Genomic DNA, 18,541 nt, shown 5'->3' with positions numbered 1-18,541 from the left:
TTAATGTCTTGTAGCAAGTGTGCTCACATGGGTTAGCACCATCGGCCACGATCAGCATCCGAAGAGAGCTCAGACTGATGTCTCTCTGGTCTCTCTGGGCCAGCAGAGACCAGTGCATGTCCCTGGACTTCACCACAGCTACCCGCGCTGCACAGGTGATGGAAAGACAAAGAGAATCACTGATGAAAGCCCCTCTTTCATCTCAACTGACAGCCAACCACATTCTTTGTTCTGAGGCGAACCCAGAAAAGGTCAAAGCACATAAATGGGAATTTTATTCAACTCAATCAATGAGTTAAATAAAATTCAAACACTATAATAAGCTTTAGGTATAGAAGTAAACATGAGTAGCAGTTTATTTTACTAAGTAAAACAATGTGATAACTCGCTCACCTTTGTACATGTGAACTTTCTGTATCCAGGACAGGGGGTTGACTTTCATCAAGGAGTAGGGAATGCTGATGACATGCATCCGATTCATGACGCTCTGCCAGGAAAGCAGAGAGACATCAGATAAGCCACAACACATGTACCCGGTGCATCAAAATGACTGAACACAATGTCACTGTAAACAAGATGTTATCACTCAGAGCAGCAGAGTTATGTATGATAACTGTGCTGCATCACTGAAGGAGTCAAAACAGGTCACAACAAGTGAGCCAGCGTGTAAAGGAAGCAACGTTTTTATGAGATCAGATGGTATTCTTCATCAGGACCTGTTAGAATTGTTTGTATGCTGATAAAGTTCTTACAGGCAGTCAGGTGGACCTATCACATCATCAGCAATACCAGAACATCAACCCTTATACTTAATATCTAATTGCTAAAGTTTAACTTTACATTGAAGCAGGGACTGGCCTTTAAAATTACTTCTAACGTCTGTGACATTTGAATATAAAGATGATTGTTCGAATTACAGCTTTTATATGTAAAAGAACATTAGACCATGACCCTTAGTGTAAACAATCACTAAAATTAAGTTATTAAATTGATAGAAGTAATATATAAATTAAAAAGTAAGGTATTTAAAAAAATTAAAGCAGAAAGCTGTGTAAAAATTGGATGAATCTTCTTTTCTTGTACAGTTTGTTCTTGCAGCGGCTCTGAAATAGATCTATGACTGAGGATATATGCATTCTAACCTCAGTTCCTCTCACTATCCTCTGCAGGGCCTTTGTAGCTGGTTCTCCTACTTATGTCATGAAACCCTGTTCAGCTCATATGGCATTTCTTTTTTAATTTTAGACGAGAGTTCTTAGTGACATTTATTTTCCAAATAGTATTAGAAGAACCTTAAATATGTGCTATAACTACTGTCTTCTATAAAGGCTTCTATAAAGGCTCTAATTGGTCAGGTTAACTAAAAAAAATTCAAATTAATTAATGCTTGAAAAAAGTCAATATACTTTAAATACAGGTGCATTCAAATATAACTTAGTAGTAACATAACAAAAAGTAAAACATATTACAAAGAATCACAGAATAATATGATGATTGTTAGCTAAAGAAAATAATGAGTTCCTCAAAAACACAAAATGACGTAAGACAAACTAATAAATGGTTTTCAATAGAGATATGACTCCGTACAGTAGATGTTGGGTCAGGGCTTGTTTTTCAGTAAGTGCTTCATTAATGCAGCATGGAGGGAATGGGAGCCCAGGTTCCTTAGATAATCGGTCATCTGCAGCATAAATCTGGTGTCTTTCTTCTTCCTCTTGCCAATACCCCATAGAGTTTTATTTATTTTTAATTAAGCACCAAAAAACTAGGCTATTGACAGGGCTTTTATATACTTAAAATTGTAAGTAAGTCCGACTGGACAATTGCTCTGGCTTTGGATTCAGAAAGCCCTGTGGACCACCAGTTAGGAAAATTTGGACTTGAATCTAATTACATTATTCTTTTTCTCCAATTCTCTTTCAAACTGTGGATTTGCAAAAAAAAAAAAAAAAAGAAATCCAAATAATATTCTTAACTGAAAAAAGGATTTTGGACCCCCCTAATATCTGTCTAACCCATTTTATCCTTAACCCAGGTTAGATCTGTTTCAGCACAAGCTATTTAACATTAACATTTTCTCTGTGTGTTATTGCTTTTGAAGCAGTGACTCCAGCTGCAGTGAACATTTTGGGAATCCTCCTTGAATGCTTAAAAATGACCTTGCTTCACAGTCACCCCAAGGATGCAGCTATCTGTTACTAGTACATGTGTTTTAAAACATTTTTGACCTATCCTCCCTGTGGAGATTCACAATAAATGTCTGCTGGACAAGTATCCAGTCTTCAGTAGGTCATTATAGAACCCTTCTGAATGAACTATTTACTAATTTCATCATGATTATCATCTTTAATTATAGAGCGCTTTAAAACAGCTACAGCTGAAAACAAATAAACACAATAAAAGAATAAAATACAGCAGAAGAATATAAAATAAGGCAATATTAACAATTTGTTTAAGCTATATAATCAAGGTCACAACAATTAAGTCCTGCCAGTGTTAAAAGCTAGCGAATAAAAGTAAGTTTTAATATTTGGCTGTAAAGAAAGGAGCTTCCCCAATGTGCAGCAGGAGGATATACCATAAACAAGGAACATTAATCTATTTGTCTAATAAAATATTTAACTTTCTTGGAGAAATAAGTTTGTTTGTTTCATTAGCTGCAATTATTTCACCAGAAATAGATACCTGGTGTACTAATGGATCGATACACTGTAAGGTGTGTAAATTTGTGTAATTTTTGATTACGTTCTATCCAACTTGCAGGCTTCTGTCTATGTATGGCATTGGAAAACACCTTACCATGAGGACACCATGCCACAATCCTGCTTCTCGCTTAAAGTCCAGAACATTGGTAATGGTCTCACCTGCATAGCACAAAGATCAGAACAGGTCAATCCATTTCACTTGAAGTTACAAACAAAACGTTCTGCAATAAAGAGCTACCAAAGCAGAAGAGAGCTGAACGAGCAGGTAATTAACTTTCGGGAAGAATTCTGGGGTGTGACTCCAGGCTAATGGCGCAGAGTTATTTAGAGCATAACTGGGACACTCGAAGAAAAATATTTTATGTTCTCGTTCTTTATCCTGACGCAGGTCTGACAGACTGAAACAAAACAAGCTGAAAGCGGAATGAATCAAACTCTAATTACACCACAGGATGTATGTGAACTGCTGAATGCAAAAGGAGAAGCTTCCTGATACCATATATATATATATATATATATATATATATATATATATATATATATATATATATATATATATATATATATATATATATATATATATATAAATAAATAAAAAACTGTTTTCTCACCCCTCGTGGGGTGGTATGTGTCATCCTCAAGCTCGGGTCCTCTACCAGAGGCCTGGGAGTTTGAGGGTTCTGCGCAGTATCTTAGCTGTTCCTAGGACTGCGCTCTTCTGGACAGAGACCTCTGATGTATATATATATATATATATATATATATATATATATATATATATATATATATATATATATATATATATATATCTGTGTGTGTGTGTGTGTATTCAGTTAAGATAATCTGTTATATCTGAGTTGCTATCTATGTCTATAAAAGAAGTAGAGCAGTCAAAGTTATACGTTTTCTTACAGCAATGCCTGAGAGGAGCAATTTAATTTCATCACAATATTTTTCTTCATCGTAATTGGATCACAGGTGCTCGTTTCATGGTATGCATCCTGACTCCTTTTTCTCTCTAAAATATCCATGATACAGTAATAAATAAATGAGAAAAGCAACCTCTTGTAAGCAGAGTCCTCCCCACCTTCTGTGTAGCCACAGGCCTGTGTGACGGCCTGACAGTGAGCCAGCATGGCTGAATTGGACACGGTAATTCCCATGGTGCTTCCCTCTTTGCTGGTTTTATACTGGGTTTAGATAAAAACAACAAAGCATTTAGAAATTCAACTTGTTGCATTACCTTGTAAAACCACACCAAGAAAAGGTACAATAAGACATTTAAAATCAACAGTAATATTGAAATTGCTCTCCGTTATTTTAACATGCACTTACTTCTATATAAGCGATATCATTGCTGGCTTCCCGCATTGGCGGGTGCCAGTCTTTTGGAGGCTTCACTACATGTTTCCCATCTGTTACAAACCAAAGCAGACGTGGCCAGCCTACAAAGATGGAGACCCAAAAATCTTTCTTAGAAGCATGAAGGAACAGTTTCAGAGTTAACAGAGAGACAAACAAAACACCCAGTTGTACCTTTAAAAGTTGCGACCTCCCCTGTTTGTGCTTTGGGCAGGCCTTTCTGACAAGCATCAGTGGTCAGCGCCAACGTGACCCCACAGCTTCCTAAAAGAAAGCCGATCTGCTGACTGCCTGCATCCTGGGATGCAAAAAGAGAGTTGATATCTGACAGAAAACCTTTTTATATCACAATCAGCTATAAATAAACTCAGTACAGTGCAACACTTTGATAAAATGCAACTATTTTGCACATGTTTTTCTATTAAAACATGAATGTAGTCTATTTGGATTTTATGTAACAGACCAACACAAACTACAGTACAGAACTTTTAAATCTGAGAATAATAAAACAATACAAATAATGCAGAGAGTGACTCAGAGAATCAGCCAAAAGCGTTGCTGTAACTGTGGAGGAGATGTAGAGTTATGCAGCTCAGGTGGAAGAATCTGTCAAGAGCTAAAAATACCGGCTTGCAACTTGATCAACTAACATTATGGAAGAGTGACAAGATAAACCTCATGTTGTAAGAAAGTCTTTGGAAGATGCATTTTAACACAAGGATTTCATCAAAGCATTCTGGGAGAAAATCTGTTAGATGTTGCAAATGACTTGAGATAAAGTTGGAGGTTAGTTTCAGCACGACAACTCTAAACATTACGAAATGTTCTACTCTGTAGAGAAGAATGAAGAAAAACTTTCAGTCCTTGGATGTGCAAAGCTGGTGCAGACATACCCCACAAGACCTGCAGCTCTAATTGCACAGAAACATGTTCTTAGGTCCACAGAATCGATTTGGACAGGCTATAAAACCCAGAAACAGGTTGTAGTTTGCAGAAGTTCTATGGCAAAACAAGACAAACAAAAAACACAAAAACACCAGAAGGTGTGCAGGAAGACTGACAGCCGGTCACAATAAGAAAAAACTCTACTGCTGTGCATCAAATGCAGATTGTGTCAAAACAGAAGCCCATGATCTGACGTTCACTCCCTCTTATTAAATTGGCTCTGCAAATGATCTTAGAGCAAGACTCATTAGGGAGAAAACTACAGAGCTCAAGGAGTGGGAGACAGAGAAGGGAAGAAACGGGACACGGTTGAAATATAGAGATGGAGGATAATAATGGAAATAAAGATGTCAGAGGAAGAAAAAGAGGAGGAAGAGTGATCGGTGCTGCCAAGATGATCCAATAAGTTTCTGACTCCTGAGAACAGTTGGATCACCGTCTAATATTTGGAATATAATTACTCATCTCTTCACCCCATGCATCTTTTATTGATCACAGCACACCAACGCCAACAGCATGCTTATAAAGACAATCAAGAACACCAATTATTATTCAGCCAGCGTAACTAATGTGGAGGAATTTAGTAAGGTGTCTGCTGATGAGTCTGCTGCACTGGCAACGCATTACAGCAATCTGTAAGCAAATATGTCAGTCACAGCTCTGCAGTGAGATAATGATGGATAAACTACATGATCATCTTTATTTCATAATCTAATAAAACAGATATGATTCCTGTGAAATACACTAACAGCTGGGCACTAAGCAGTCAAGCCCCTTTGTGTCCAGCAGGGGTCAGTATGGATTTGTAAAGACAGGCAGGAAAAACTCCAAACACAAAGACAGAAGGATTTGTTTGTATTTGGCTTCACCTTTCTGGTCAGCGGAACTTCAATGGGCACCGGCACCAGCTCTGCCAGGAGACAGCCGTAGAAGGCCACCATGAACATCACCGGGTCGCTGTTGGGGAACACCAGGGCGACCTAAGGAGGAGTCAAACAGGGGAGGGTTAGGGATTGAATCTAAAATGGATTATGCATTTTTTAGAATTTTATTTTTATTTCTTTTTCACTTAAATAATCTGGAATGCATTTCTTTTCATCCCTTGTTTATAAATTATTTCTTGCAAATTAGAGCTACCAGCCTTGCAAATCAAGAGGCTGAAATTTCCTTCCATTCCTCTTTGTGGATTATCTCAAGCCAAGTTAGTGTAGATGCAAAAAAACTGTGAAAAACTTATATTAGCTCAGATTTCAAATAGGATTTGTTCTGGACTTTGACTAGACCATTCTTACAAACAAATAGGTTTAATATAACCATTCCCATTTAACTCAGGCTACAACTTTAGGGCTTCAGTTCTTCATGATTGTTTACATTTAGCTCCATCCATCCTATCATCAGTTTTGAACATCGGTCAGCTTACTGGGAAATAACTACTGTTATAACTGCCATTATTATGCACTGGGATGGAGTTTTCAACAATAGTTTTCCAGCACATTTAGCATGTTGATAACAGCCAAAAAGTTATATTTATGCTGTGCTTCTGCAAAGAAGCACGGCACCTTATTTTTCTGTTTCAACAAGGACCTTTTTTTTGCCTCTTTTTTTTTAAAGACTCCCATCTTAGCTTTGATTCTCTGCAGCATCCTTGGCTGCTTCTCTCAATAATGTTCTCATTATCCGGTAGGTTTGCAGTTGTTCCAAACAATTTCTACTTACGGGTGATGGACTGAGGAGACCCTTTAGAAACATTCTGAGGTTAATATTTTCTTTAATAATCTAAACCCACTTTAAACATATAGAAGTATCTGACCTTTCATCATCCTGCTGTTTGTTCACGGGCTCCAATCCACTGTATTAACTTGTAAGTACAGTAGGTGACTTCCAAAACAAGTAGATTGTACTGGATTTTATTTAGGGGTAATTAAGTAGAATGGGATGAACCAAATGCAGACCACACTCATCAGATTTTATTTAAAAATTCCCCAAACAGGTAAACCTTGGCCTGTCACATAAAACCCTAATCAGCACTCTGAGGTCTGTTTATTATATGCTAAAGAGTGAGAAGCTTAAAGGGGTGTGAATATTTTTGCCAGGGATTGTACATTCCAGACATTTTATCTGTAATCAACAGATCTCCCTGAGAAATAGCTAACATAAACCTATATTAAATATTAGGCTACAGTTGGTAGCTGATACGCTTAGTTAAAAACAAAGATTGGAAACGGGAGAAAAACCAAACCACTGTTTATTTGAGGTTTGGCACCTATTTCTGCTGAAACCCTAGAAATGTTATCTTTCCTGGGGTGTATGCAACACTCTCAGCCTGGACTTTTATAGATGCTGAACTGTTTAAATAATCCCCAATCTGAAAAGATTAGTTGTGGAATTTTAAAGCTCATCTGATACATTAGTTATTTCAAGTAGATGTGATTGGATAAATATCTTCACATGTAAAAAAAAAAAAATTGTATACGTTTAAATCTCATGACTTACTCTGTCTCCAGGAATTAGCAAAGGCTCATTTCTGCTGCTCAGCTTGTTAAGCAAAGTGTAGGCCAGCTTCTGACTGCGGGTCCACAGTTTACCTGCAGAGATTAATGCACAACATCAAATGTAACCCAAGCATGGGTTTTATAAGGAGAGCTGATGCAGCGTTATGCTGCAGGGCTCACTCTGCATAGGATCACACCTACCGTAGGTGAGTGTGTAGATAGGCTTGCCAGCGTTGTCTAGTGCTGTCAGACAGGGGCTCTTTGGATGAGTGGTTCCCCACCTTTGCAGGGCTGCTGGCAATGAAGGAGGCCAGTTGGTGACCACCCCGAGTGGCTCTCCTTCTAGGGGGCTCATCTGCTGGCCTTCTGGCCTGGGCTGGTTGGGATCTGGCTGCTGGACTAAAAACAAAGAGAAGAGCATCTTTCTGAGATGATGCATCAGTGGGTGTTCCAAGTATCCGAGTAGAACCAGTCCCTGAGCTGTTATGGAATACAACCACCTTAGAAAGAGAAAGTGACATTAAAGCAGGTGGGATTGAAATACAATATGGGAAGGGAATGGAGGATGAGATGGTTTTATGACCATCTTTTCTCTAAGCTTTTTCACTGAAAAACTGCTTAATGAAAAATCATAAAACCTGTTTAATTTGATTTTGCTGGCTAGTAAAACTGAGAGCTTTATAATGGAGCTAGAAGGTTAGATTCTTTCCAAATAAAACTGTTAGAAACAAAGTATGCTGGGTATGCAGCTGTTTCACCTCTCAGCGTGTTTCTCTGCTAAGAGCAGACAGACCACCACAGCCTTTGAGCCAGAACCAGCAAGGCTTTACAAATACCTGCTGGTGAGTTTCTGCTCCTGCTGGATTTTTATTCTCTCCAACGTTTATTCTAGGTGGACCACCCAAAGCATGCCACACCAGGCTGGAATGGAGGAAATAGTTGGACAGGGCTGGTCAACTGTGTTCACTAATTTTTTGCCTTATAGACCTTGGTGTGGATGGTTCGCTGCTTCAAATACAATCTAAAGACTAATCAAAAGGGCGTCCTCTAGCTCTTCTACAGAAAAACCTTTTCTAGAATCACAGATACAAGCTTTGATCCCCTACCTTCTGCATCCACCAGCTTAAAAAGCAGAGCTGGGGTAGGAATTTACCTCAGAAACTGTCGTTTGTAAGCGGTAGGTCTTTTAATGCTACCCTGAAACCTCCAGCCTGGGTGTAGCTTTGTGGATAGAAAGTGGTAATCTTTTCTGATTGGTTAAATATTCTTAGCATATAGATAGATGTTATAAGTAAGCTAAAATAAATCATTATCAGTCCTTTCCCTGTTTTTAACAGAATATATCTATACAAAGGAAGTATTTTTATTACAGACACTGAGACAGAAAGCCAGCAGCAGGTCTGGATTGGGTCTGTCTGGAACATTAGAAAACAAATTCTTTACTAGCCCCAAAATACCTTTAAACAGCAATATGTCCAATGGATGCATGGTTGCTGATTGGCAACAGAAAAAAGAATGGATCGAGCACTTTTGTTCCAAAAAGATAAGGGCTGTATGGAAGTAAGCAGATGGAGAGGAAGGATTTATCCCCTGCCAATAGAAACAGTCTGTTAGAAACCTTGATTTCGGGCGAATATCATATAACTAGCATCTTGTAAATAAGGAAAGAATTGACATAAACCTGAGGGAGGGGCACACAAGATGGTTCATGCCACTATTAGGAGATATATGTAACCTGAGCAGGGATCAAGCAGCCAGACCGCAAGGAGCTTTTTGTGAACAGATTTTTATTTTATTTTTTTGGAGTCCTTTAGTCTTTATTAAATATCTTCTGATGCCTATTGTGTGTTAAATCTATGCTCTTTATCTCCAAACAATCATCCTGTATGTTTTTCCATGTAAATTAGCTTCAGCTTCGACCGCTTGTTTTACTATCTGAACCACAACAGGAACAGTGTGTTCCTTAATGTGATGGCAGCTGCAGTCTGCTTGTTTTACAGTATTTATATGAAGAGTGCTAATGCATCAGTTAGTATGCATCAGTGTTTTTAAATTACTCATTAAGGTGAGATTTGTTAGTACTCTAAGCTACTGCTCCAAAGCAACTTTGGTGCCTAATTCTGAAAAACCCGAAAGCTTCACATCCATTTAATATGGAAACTTTCCTCCCACTATTTTCTTCTTCTTGGATAGAATAAAATAGAATAGAAAATATCTTTATTGTCTCACAATGGGGAAATTGCAGCAAAAGATTAAAGCAAAAGTGACCACACAAATGTGGACCTTAAAAAGTGTATAAAAATAATAGAATATGTGACAGAGTAAACGAAAAACAAATTAAATACTGTACTGTTCAAGGATATTATTCTTTGTACCAATTTTGAAGTTTTAGTTTCAAACATTTCATCGTTTGGTAACTTTCAACTGTATTTTGTGATCATTGGTCCTTGCTTTCTTTTCCAGTATTTCAACATATTTCTGTCAGTATAGGAGTGAGCCTCTTATAATAAATGGTTCTGAATCATAGAACCAACTGTCCAGGGGTTTAGGAGTTTGGGGATAAAATTTCAGGGAAATATGATAGAAATAAATCTTAATTCTCACTAAAGAGCCCAATTAATAAGCTGGAAATGCTACTTTTTCCAATATCAGTTGGTTAGTACTGGAAATAATTACTTTCAGGTCATCTTACCATCTAAAAGCTCCTCGAAGTCGTCAACAAAGAACTCACGCAATGGTGGACGCTTTGGTCTCTTTAATGTATTTAGCAGCTGCTGGATTTTGTTGGAGACACGACTGTTGACAGGAACACCTATAAGATGAGTTTGGAGGGGTGAGAGGTAAAAAGCCAGGGATATGTAAACAGGGCAAAACAGATGTCAGGAGAAACAAGCATGAAATACATAAACAAGGAGGGACATTGCAGTAAAGGCATGTGTGGGTGGGGAGATCGATGAGGTAATGAGAAGAGCACAGATAGGAGTAAAAGGTCAGAGTGGAGGCATGGGGCAATTTAGAGGACAATGAGCTGTCACACTGCTGCATGGCAACAAACCAGAGGACCACAGGGTCCTTTACAGACACTTGGCGTCAGACATTCAGCCAGGATTCTTTAAAAATAACAAACAAACTTCACAAAAATGAATGAGGTAACAGAGAGCCACCTCGCCTGCTGCCTAGCAACAAAGATGTCTTCTCTGCAGCATGTAAATCATAAAATTTCTGTAGGCCTAAAGGTCTCCTCAACACACACACAGATACAGATCAAAATCAGTAGAAGAAACAATCATGAGTTTTATCATGTAAAAATAAACTCACATGCTTTTTATGTGTATCAATGGAAACGGTTTGCAAACATCATAAAAGAGCAGAAAAAGCAGAAAAGAAGAGAAACAAAAGACTGAATACAAATGAAGACTGACGTCCTTTTAGATTTTCCTCAGATACTGCCTGGTATTAGACTAGATTTACCAGACAATACATTCACCATTTCATTTCACTCTTAAATCATGAAAAGGGGGTCTTTGTCGGATATTGGAAAAAGCCACAGTAGCTGAAAGCCACAGCTGTACGCAGCATGCTACATCTATCTCATAATAAAAGGCCTGAGTGAGACAGATGCTGCCTCCTTATGTGGGCAAAGATGTAGTCTGAGTTAATGTGTGGGGGTCAGCAGCCCTGTTTGGCCAATTAGAAAGTCCCCCGACGCTAACGGGACATAAATCCCATCAATTAATCAGCCCTAATCACTAATGTTACAGCCAACCAGGACCCATCTATTAAAGCCCTATAATTAATCTGTATATGATTTTGGTCATTTGCATTGCCAAGACTGCTTTTAGCATGAATTAAATAAAAGAAATATACACATTTTTACAGAAAAAAACCTAAAACACTTTCACGGGATAAATTAACAAACCCAAGCTATAATGAATATTTTATAAGTGAAACATTTGTTCTGCTATATTTCAGTTACAATTCATAAACCCCAACACTTAAACCAATAATGTGTTAATGGCATTTGTCAAAATGTTCCAGGTTCCTGACACTGTCTGCCGTTCTTGAGCCACAAAACATTTCCAACCATCACTGATACAAAAATGGCTCAAATACAACTTTCATTTTCTCTATATTTTATGCTGTAGTTAAGTTTTCTAATGCTCACAGTATTTTTAAAGAGAGAGGGATGTGTTTTTGTAGGTATAGGTACCATTTTCAGCCAAGGAGTGTAATATTAGGTTAGATTTTGTTCTATTAGAATAACTAAAGTGCCCTGGGCTGTACTAACAACACATTGATCTAAGTTTGAAATGATGATCATGGTTAATGGTTTACACTATTAAAATAACTGTAGAGTCTTTTCTGCTGGAAATCAGAACAAAATCTTTAAATTGATGGATCACATATTACAGTTATCTAGTTTCCAAAGCTGCCAGCCTGCTAGCAACACCTTATTTAACCATTTCATCTAAACAATCCATGCAAAACAATCTTCTCTTCTGCCCTCTTCATTTCAGCTAAACCTGGATTGTCTAGCTTATCTGTCTATTTATGTCTAAGCTTGACATAAATAGAGTTCTTTTTTTTTTTGTATTTGTATTATTTCTAATAGTATTCTGCCTAAGCAGCCTTGTTATTTCAAGACTTTAAAATGCCATGCTTTATAACAGTTTCTCTAGAAGAGAAATCAACCCACAGAACTATAAATCTTCCACTAAACCTAACCAAAGAGAATCCTTTTTCCAACAAAGCCCTGTTTTGTTGTTTCAGGGCAACCTATCTCGTGTTTTTACTGCTGATGGTGTGCAGGATCTTCCTGGTAGTCAAAGCTCTGATCTATACATCATTAGTGACACGTCACAGACTCTGCTTAACACTGATAACACCAAACCAACAATACTGTATATTTGAACCATATATATTAATGCTCTGAACTTCCATATTAATGTGTTCTTTGCACCATGTTTTTTTTTTCTCCCACACTGTTTACATTTGATCATTGCTGCACTTTATGAAATGGAAATGTTAATTCAATGTCTGGAAAGCTATACTAAATGCAATAAACGTCTAAGTCATTATCAGTGGTGTAGGCTGACTGTGTTAAACCAAAGAATTAATTCCTCTCAATATCATGAGTTAGAGGTTGACTATGATCCATTGGCTAAATTAAATACAAGCTAATAAACATGTAAAATCTGTAACCCTGGATTCAGCCATGTTGGATTCGGAGCAAGATAACAATAAAAACATAATTATATGTCTTTTTTGTTTAAAGCAAAATATGCCAGTTAACCTCCCATTACAACTGAGGAAACTCCACATAATTACATTTGTGATGCTATAATAGAAATGGCTTCTTTCTGGCTTAATTCCCAAACAAGCATCTGAGATGCAGATAGCATGTAAAGGCTCTGTAGACCAGGGATGCTGCTCTTTGTTTTTGCTTTCTGGTAGTGGGCTGTGCAGATTCTACCCTGTCCCACCATCACTATGCTGTTGACTGCAAATTAATAATATTAATATTCTATTCTATGTATGACTTCATTTTGAAAAGTTTGTCCCTAGCTTAGAAGATCCTTCTGCAATAAAACATCAACTTGATTTTGAGCTTTTTACAAAACTCAAGCAGGAGTTGGAGAACAACTTGACTGCGTGGCTGCTGAATGAGTCAGCTTTAAAAATGGAAACGGTGATTGACAGCCGCCTTCCTTTAGTCGTCTATGTAGCTACAGGATAACCGGCTGATGTCACACAGAGCAGTGAAAAACATAAAATGACAGCTGACAGAGTTTTGTCTCTTTGAGATTAGAAGTATGTTGTCAACATAATAAATACACACAAAGCCAGCTGAGTATTAACATCTGTATACGTTGTCTTCAACGTGTGCAAAGCTGGGTCAGACGAGGCTAAAAAACACATTTAAGCAAACACAGCATATATCTGAAATAAATATAGGCTTTCAAATACTTTTACAAAACAAAGCAGCAACCTGAAAACAGACGAAAGCACAACTGGAAACATACATATACAGACACTAATGCACACGCATATTAGTGCACATACACCAGACTGCAGCAGAACTGGAGGAACAATTATAAATACCATCAATTAAAGTCAGGAATCCTTCACCACCCCACTCACAGCCTGGAGGAGAGACATATCAGTGCGTCAATAAAACCACACCACCTAACTTATGCGTTTGAATATGTGAAAAATCTACCAGCTGCCTCGCAGAGGTCAGACTGAGTCACCAAACAACAAAATAAGAAGAAACCATGGTACCGAAAACATCTTAGAAACCCACTGATTCAACAGTCTCCTTCTGTTAAGCATCCGGAAGGTGGACTGTTTAGTATTTGCTTGCAGATATTGAGCATCAGGCTGTGCCAAGTCTGTGCTGCAGCTTTTATGTTGCCACATCATTAAAATTCTGATGAATGATTAACAGAAAATAAGAGAATGTCACAGGAGGATGGAGCGGCTTTTAATATTTGACAGGGTGGGCATTTTCTAAAGGAAACATTTTTTTCCTAATAATTTCCTTTCTTTTTTTTTAAGACGAGTACATGTTACATCCATCTTATAATTGTGCTTGAAATCATATCTAAGGGTCTAAACAGAAGGGTTCATGACCCTTGGAACATGATTAGGATTTTGTCTCACTGTAAATGAATCCCTTGTTATAATTAAATAAGAACATTTTCGACAGACATAGACTAGCCAATAATTGTGACTTTGAAGAAAAAGAGTAATAATCTGAAAGTGTGTCTTCAATTTGTGTTCAGCCCCCTTTACTCTAAAAACCCTGAAGAAAATCTAGTAAAACCTGTAAAGGTCACCTCATAAATAACTACTGTAGGTTCTTAGTAACTCTGGAGATAAAACATAAATCCACAAATCAGGTAAGATGGTCTATGAGAAGGGAAATATTTTGAATCTGAGTTAACTGCAAAATTAAATGTCTTAAATTAGTGTATTTATCCTTAATTCCAGTAGGTAAATACAGTAAGATGATATGCCAATGGAATTAGTATTTTTACCCTTAAAACAAGATAATTAGATATTATGCACTTGAAATAAGAGACTGCAGTAGCTTGTTCTTTTTGTAAGCTTAAATCATCTTATTCCATTGGCAAAGTGTCTCACTTACCTGTTCAATTCAAGGAAAAAATGACTAATAACTTAGACTTAAAGTTTTTGCAGTGTAGAAGAACTGGTAGAAGAACTCACCCTGAACGGATGAGACAAAAATGTGACCCTATTGGCCAACAAAAAGAAACAGTGTGTTTGGTTAAAAAACTAATAGAAACTAATTAAAACTAACCTTACCCAGTGTGAAACATAGTGGAAACAGCATCATGCTGAGGGCATGCTTTTTGTCTGCAAGCTGGCCAGATAAACAAGGGCAATGCAGGAAGTATTTGTGGGAGGCTGTCAGTGGCCTTAAACCAGAGTCAATGTTGACCTTCTAGCAGGACAATAACCTATAATATACAGCTGGAATTTCAACAGGATCTGCAGGAGTATAACAAGCCCTTAGCATGTTCATGTGTTAGAAAGTCCAGTCAAGATTCAAACTATTTTATGGTCATTTAATGTTCTTCTGTGTTCTCCATAGACTCTGGGCTTTAACCATTTTGCAAAGACGAATAAATAACAAAAGTTTAGTCTCTGGATTGAAAAAGCTGATGGAGATGTACAAAAAGTTGACTCAAGAAAGCTTCATGTTTTTAATTGTACACTGATCAGAAAATTATTCATAATTCGCCTTTCATTTCACAATTTTGGAATATTTTGTGTTGGTCTCTCACATATGCCCTCTTCCTCCCAACCCCTACTGTTGTAAAGTGACAAAAAGTGGAAAAATGGATATAAATGCCTTTGCAAGGTAATTTATATTTATTCAGCACTTCCAAAGATTAACGTCAACAGTATTCAGTGCATATAAGCCTAATGTGACTAATTGATCACCCTTGTATCACCTTATTATTTTCTATTTAAAGCACTGACTCAGTACCAAATGACACAGACTCTGCACAAAATCGCTTAATTGTCCGTCTAAAAAGAAGTGATTTCCTTCCTCTAATAGTCATGATTATCTCTGCCGAGTCATTAGTAACTATATTATTTGCAGATAAAAATCACTGTGGCTTTTTTCAGAAAGGGTGGAAAGGCTGTTACCATGGTAAAGTTAGAGGGTCAGTTAGTGGGGTCAGTTGTGGCTGTCAGAAAGGCAGACAGATTGAGGACTGGACAGAGGGACAGACAGCAGGGAAGGAAGTGATTTGTGCGTGTGTGTAGGGGTGTGTCTGTGTGTGTGGCTGAGGAGAAGGAAACTCACCATCTGCGGTCTCCATCATGCTGGCGTGGTGATTGTAGCTGCGGGAAAGGCCTCGCATGGAGCCCACCAGGGGCCGCTCCAGGTGAATGGAGGAGCACTCGGACAGCCCCGTCACATCGGGGGGTGCTGAGTGGTTATCTGTGATGAGCGGGGTGTCTGGGGTTAAAAGGTCGAGCCTTACTCTAGGCTGTCGTTATAAAACACTCTACTCTACATCTTTTTGGGCTTAGACAGAGCCTAGAAGCTGTAATGATGATCAATTTAAGTTGCAACTTCAGAGAAGATCAGGATGGAATAACAGTTTTGATTAAAGTTTGTTTAACTAAACGTTTAGGCTGAACAGAACAAAAATAGAACACTCACTCATTTACACTCAGCTTGCTTATATGCAGTAGTGTAATATTAGCTAAACTATGGACCTCCATTTCTTAACATACTCGTATGTTTTAATATGTGTTAGCTAAAGGCAACAAAACCTTAATCTCCTACTTTATTTTAGCTTCCAACAGATGGACAGCCTGTTTTAATCATATTATAAAACTTAAAAAGTTTGACAATCCTGCCATACTGTGTTTCACAGGCTTATGTGGTATTTTTCTGTTATAATTTGCAGACTCTCTACCTGCACTGATGAAGTTTACGAACTCTGTAACTATGACTTAAAGCAAAATGGGAGTTTTAGAGCTATGTGTCTTTATGTCAATGCCTCTCAAAGTATGTATATTTAAAGTAGAGAAGCGACAGCAGTTATAACCCAGATCCTAAAGGGGTTTAGGCAAACTTTTAGATGTGTCCCTTTCCTGCACACTTGAACGGCAATCTGACTAAAGCTCTTTCAATAGCAAGCAGTTACGCTCTAGAGATTTCTGCTATTGAGCCAAAATTTGAGTCTGAGGTGTTGAAACAGTGATGCATCTAAACAGATAAATGGCCAAAAATTTGATTCTATTTATGTTATTGCTTAATATATAACATGTACAAAATACCAGAATATTTCTTTAAATCCTCGGAATGGAAATGAGGAGCTAATCTAATGAGTGTCCCTCTTTACTATAAGAGGCCTTATCCACTGGTGTTCTCTAAAGGTGCCTCACATCAGATCATCATCAATACAGAGGCCCAAATACCATTTAAAGAGAGCAGTCTTGAACTACAGAACCATTTAATTAGTTTAACAATTTTATCACTTTTTACATAAAACGCTATAGACATGATTGCAGATTCAGTTTTTGAATTATTCAATTACGAAAGTTGTGCAATTTGGTTAACAGCATGATTATTTTACTATGGTAGATTAACCCAGTGTTAAATTCTTAATGGTTGGGGTCTATAGAACAAAGCTACCACTGATTTTTAGGAACTTTTAAAATTAAATAGAGACTAAACGGTTGGTTCCACATCACTATCTTAACGCTACATCCGTAAAGCTTTTTTCCACACATGCTCTGCACCTCTGCAGCATGTTATTGATGATCCACAGGGGTAGCATGTGGGAATACACGTGGGAGCAGGATTGACTCCAGCCCTGATGTTGGTATGTTCCACCCAACCTCATAGAAAAATGTGTGGAAGATCGGGGGACGAGGCAACGTGCAAACACAGCTGCAAATCTTCAGAAGAATTTTCTGTATGTGAGCAACAGTGCTTGCTGGCAAAAGTCACAGCGTCAAGCTTTTATCTGCTGCCCTATATAGTACAATTAGAATAACTGTCATGCCGCTAGTTTATGCTCTTGTTAAAATGAAGCAGTTTCTAAACTCTGGTATTCTAGTCCTGTTTTGTCTCTCCTACATATTTCTCTCTCTGCAAGGGGTCTGCAGAAATAAAAACCCCGGCTGTTAAATGCATGTGTGGCCCACCACTGCACAAAAAACATATCTTCAGATTTTGTAAGGAATAGGGAAAATGCCTTTAAAATGTATTTAAATTAATGTTGAAAGAGATGTTTTGGTGTGATGAAACAAAAATAAAAATAAAACTGATGCTGAAATATATCTGACCTGAGAACAGCTGCAAATATTAATATTTCTTACATCTACCCTTGAACCTACATATCTTGTTCATTACTATATAGATAACCTTCATTTGTTGCCTATAATGTAAACCAGCAGCATTTGAAAGGGACTATGGAGCAGGGTACCACTAGGAAAGTATTGACAGCTTCATATAGCATCACTCACTGGGGCTTCAATATGGCAAAAGCCACTCTGAGGAACGGAGGAGACAGTTCTATCCTGATAGAATGTGGTTGAACAAAGGCTCACACACCCAAACACAACAACAAGGTCAGAGGTTGGATAGCGAAGATACACCATTAGTAACACAAAAAAAAATGAATCACATTTAATAGGTTTGAACTGTGTTATGGCCACCAGAACAAGCTGATTAGGCTGAGATCAGGCAGAGAGTTTCATCATTACTAAACAACAGCAAGATGGCCGCCAGTGGCAGCTAATAAGCAACATGTGATTTAAAACTGTCACATGCAAGATTGTAACACATTAAACCAAGGTGTTTTGTGTAGCTGATAGAAAAATGTATCTCCGTTTATTTAACGTGGGTGAATAGCTGAATACTTTTTTCCCCATGGCACCCCTTAAGTGTTCAAGAAAAAATAAAATGGGTAAAGACTTCTACTTTGATATGATTTTTAAAACATCCACTGTCAGCCAGGCTACACCAACAAAACCTTATTT

General features: G+C 37.7%; 1 protein-coding gene across 3 annotated transcripts in view; it reads right to left on the bottom strand.

Moving 5' to 3' along the window:
* dip2a (disco-interacting protein 2 homolog A) overlaps nt 1-18,541 on the bottom strand; it is a 102,768-nt gene that overhangs the window by 15,961 nt on the left and 68,266 nt on the right. The window contains exons 6-17 of one of the 3 annotated variants that reach the window (XM_038293346.1): nt 15,846-16,001; nt 13,607-13,648; nt 10,197-10,316; nt 7,706-7,903; nt 7,506-7,597; nt 5,882-5,992; nt 4,242-4,365; nt 4,041-4,150; nt 3,793-3,895; nt 2,800-2,864; nt 394-487; nt 28-147 (exon numbers count right to left, since the gene is read on the bottom strand). In XM_038293346.1, the coding sequence (XP_038149274.1) occupies nt 28-147; nt 394-487; nt 2,800-2,864; nt 3,793-3,895; nt 4,041-4,150; nt 4,242-4,365; nt 5,882-5,992; nt 7,506-7,597; nt 7,706-7,903; nt 10,197-10,316; nt 13,607-13,648; nt 15,846-16,001 (1,335 nt within the window). The remainder of the gene's footprint in view (nt 1-27; nt 148-393; nt 488-2,799; nt 2,865-3,792; nt 3,896-4,040; nt 4,151-4,241; nt 4,366-5,881; nt 5,993-7,505; nt 7,598-7,705; nt 7,904-10,196; nt 10,317-13,606; nt 13,649-15,845; nt 16,002-18,541) is intronic. The other 2 variants (XM_038293347.1, XM_038293349.1) reach the window with 2 other exon arrangements.

The sequence above is a fragment of the Cyprinodon tularosa genome, unplaced genomic scaffold, assembly GCF_016077235.1.
Source record: "Cyprinodon tularosa strain WSP-4 unplaced genomic scaffold, ASM1607723v1 ctg324, whole genome shotgun sequence".
In the NCBI taxonomy this organism is placed as follows: domain Eukaryota; kingdom Metazoa; phylum Chordata; class Actinopteri; order Cyprinodontiformes; family Cyprinodontidae; genus Cyprinodon; species Cyprinodon tularosa.
This window is presented reverse-complemented; position numbering and strand designations above follow the sequence as displayed.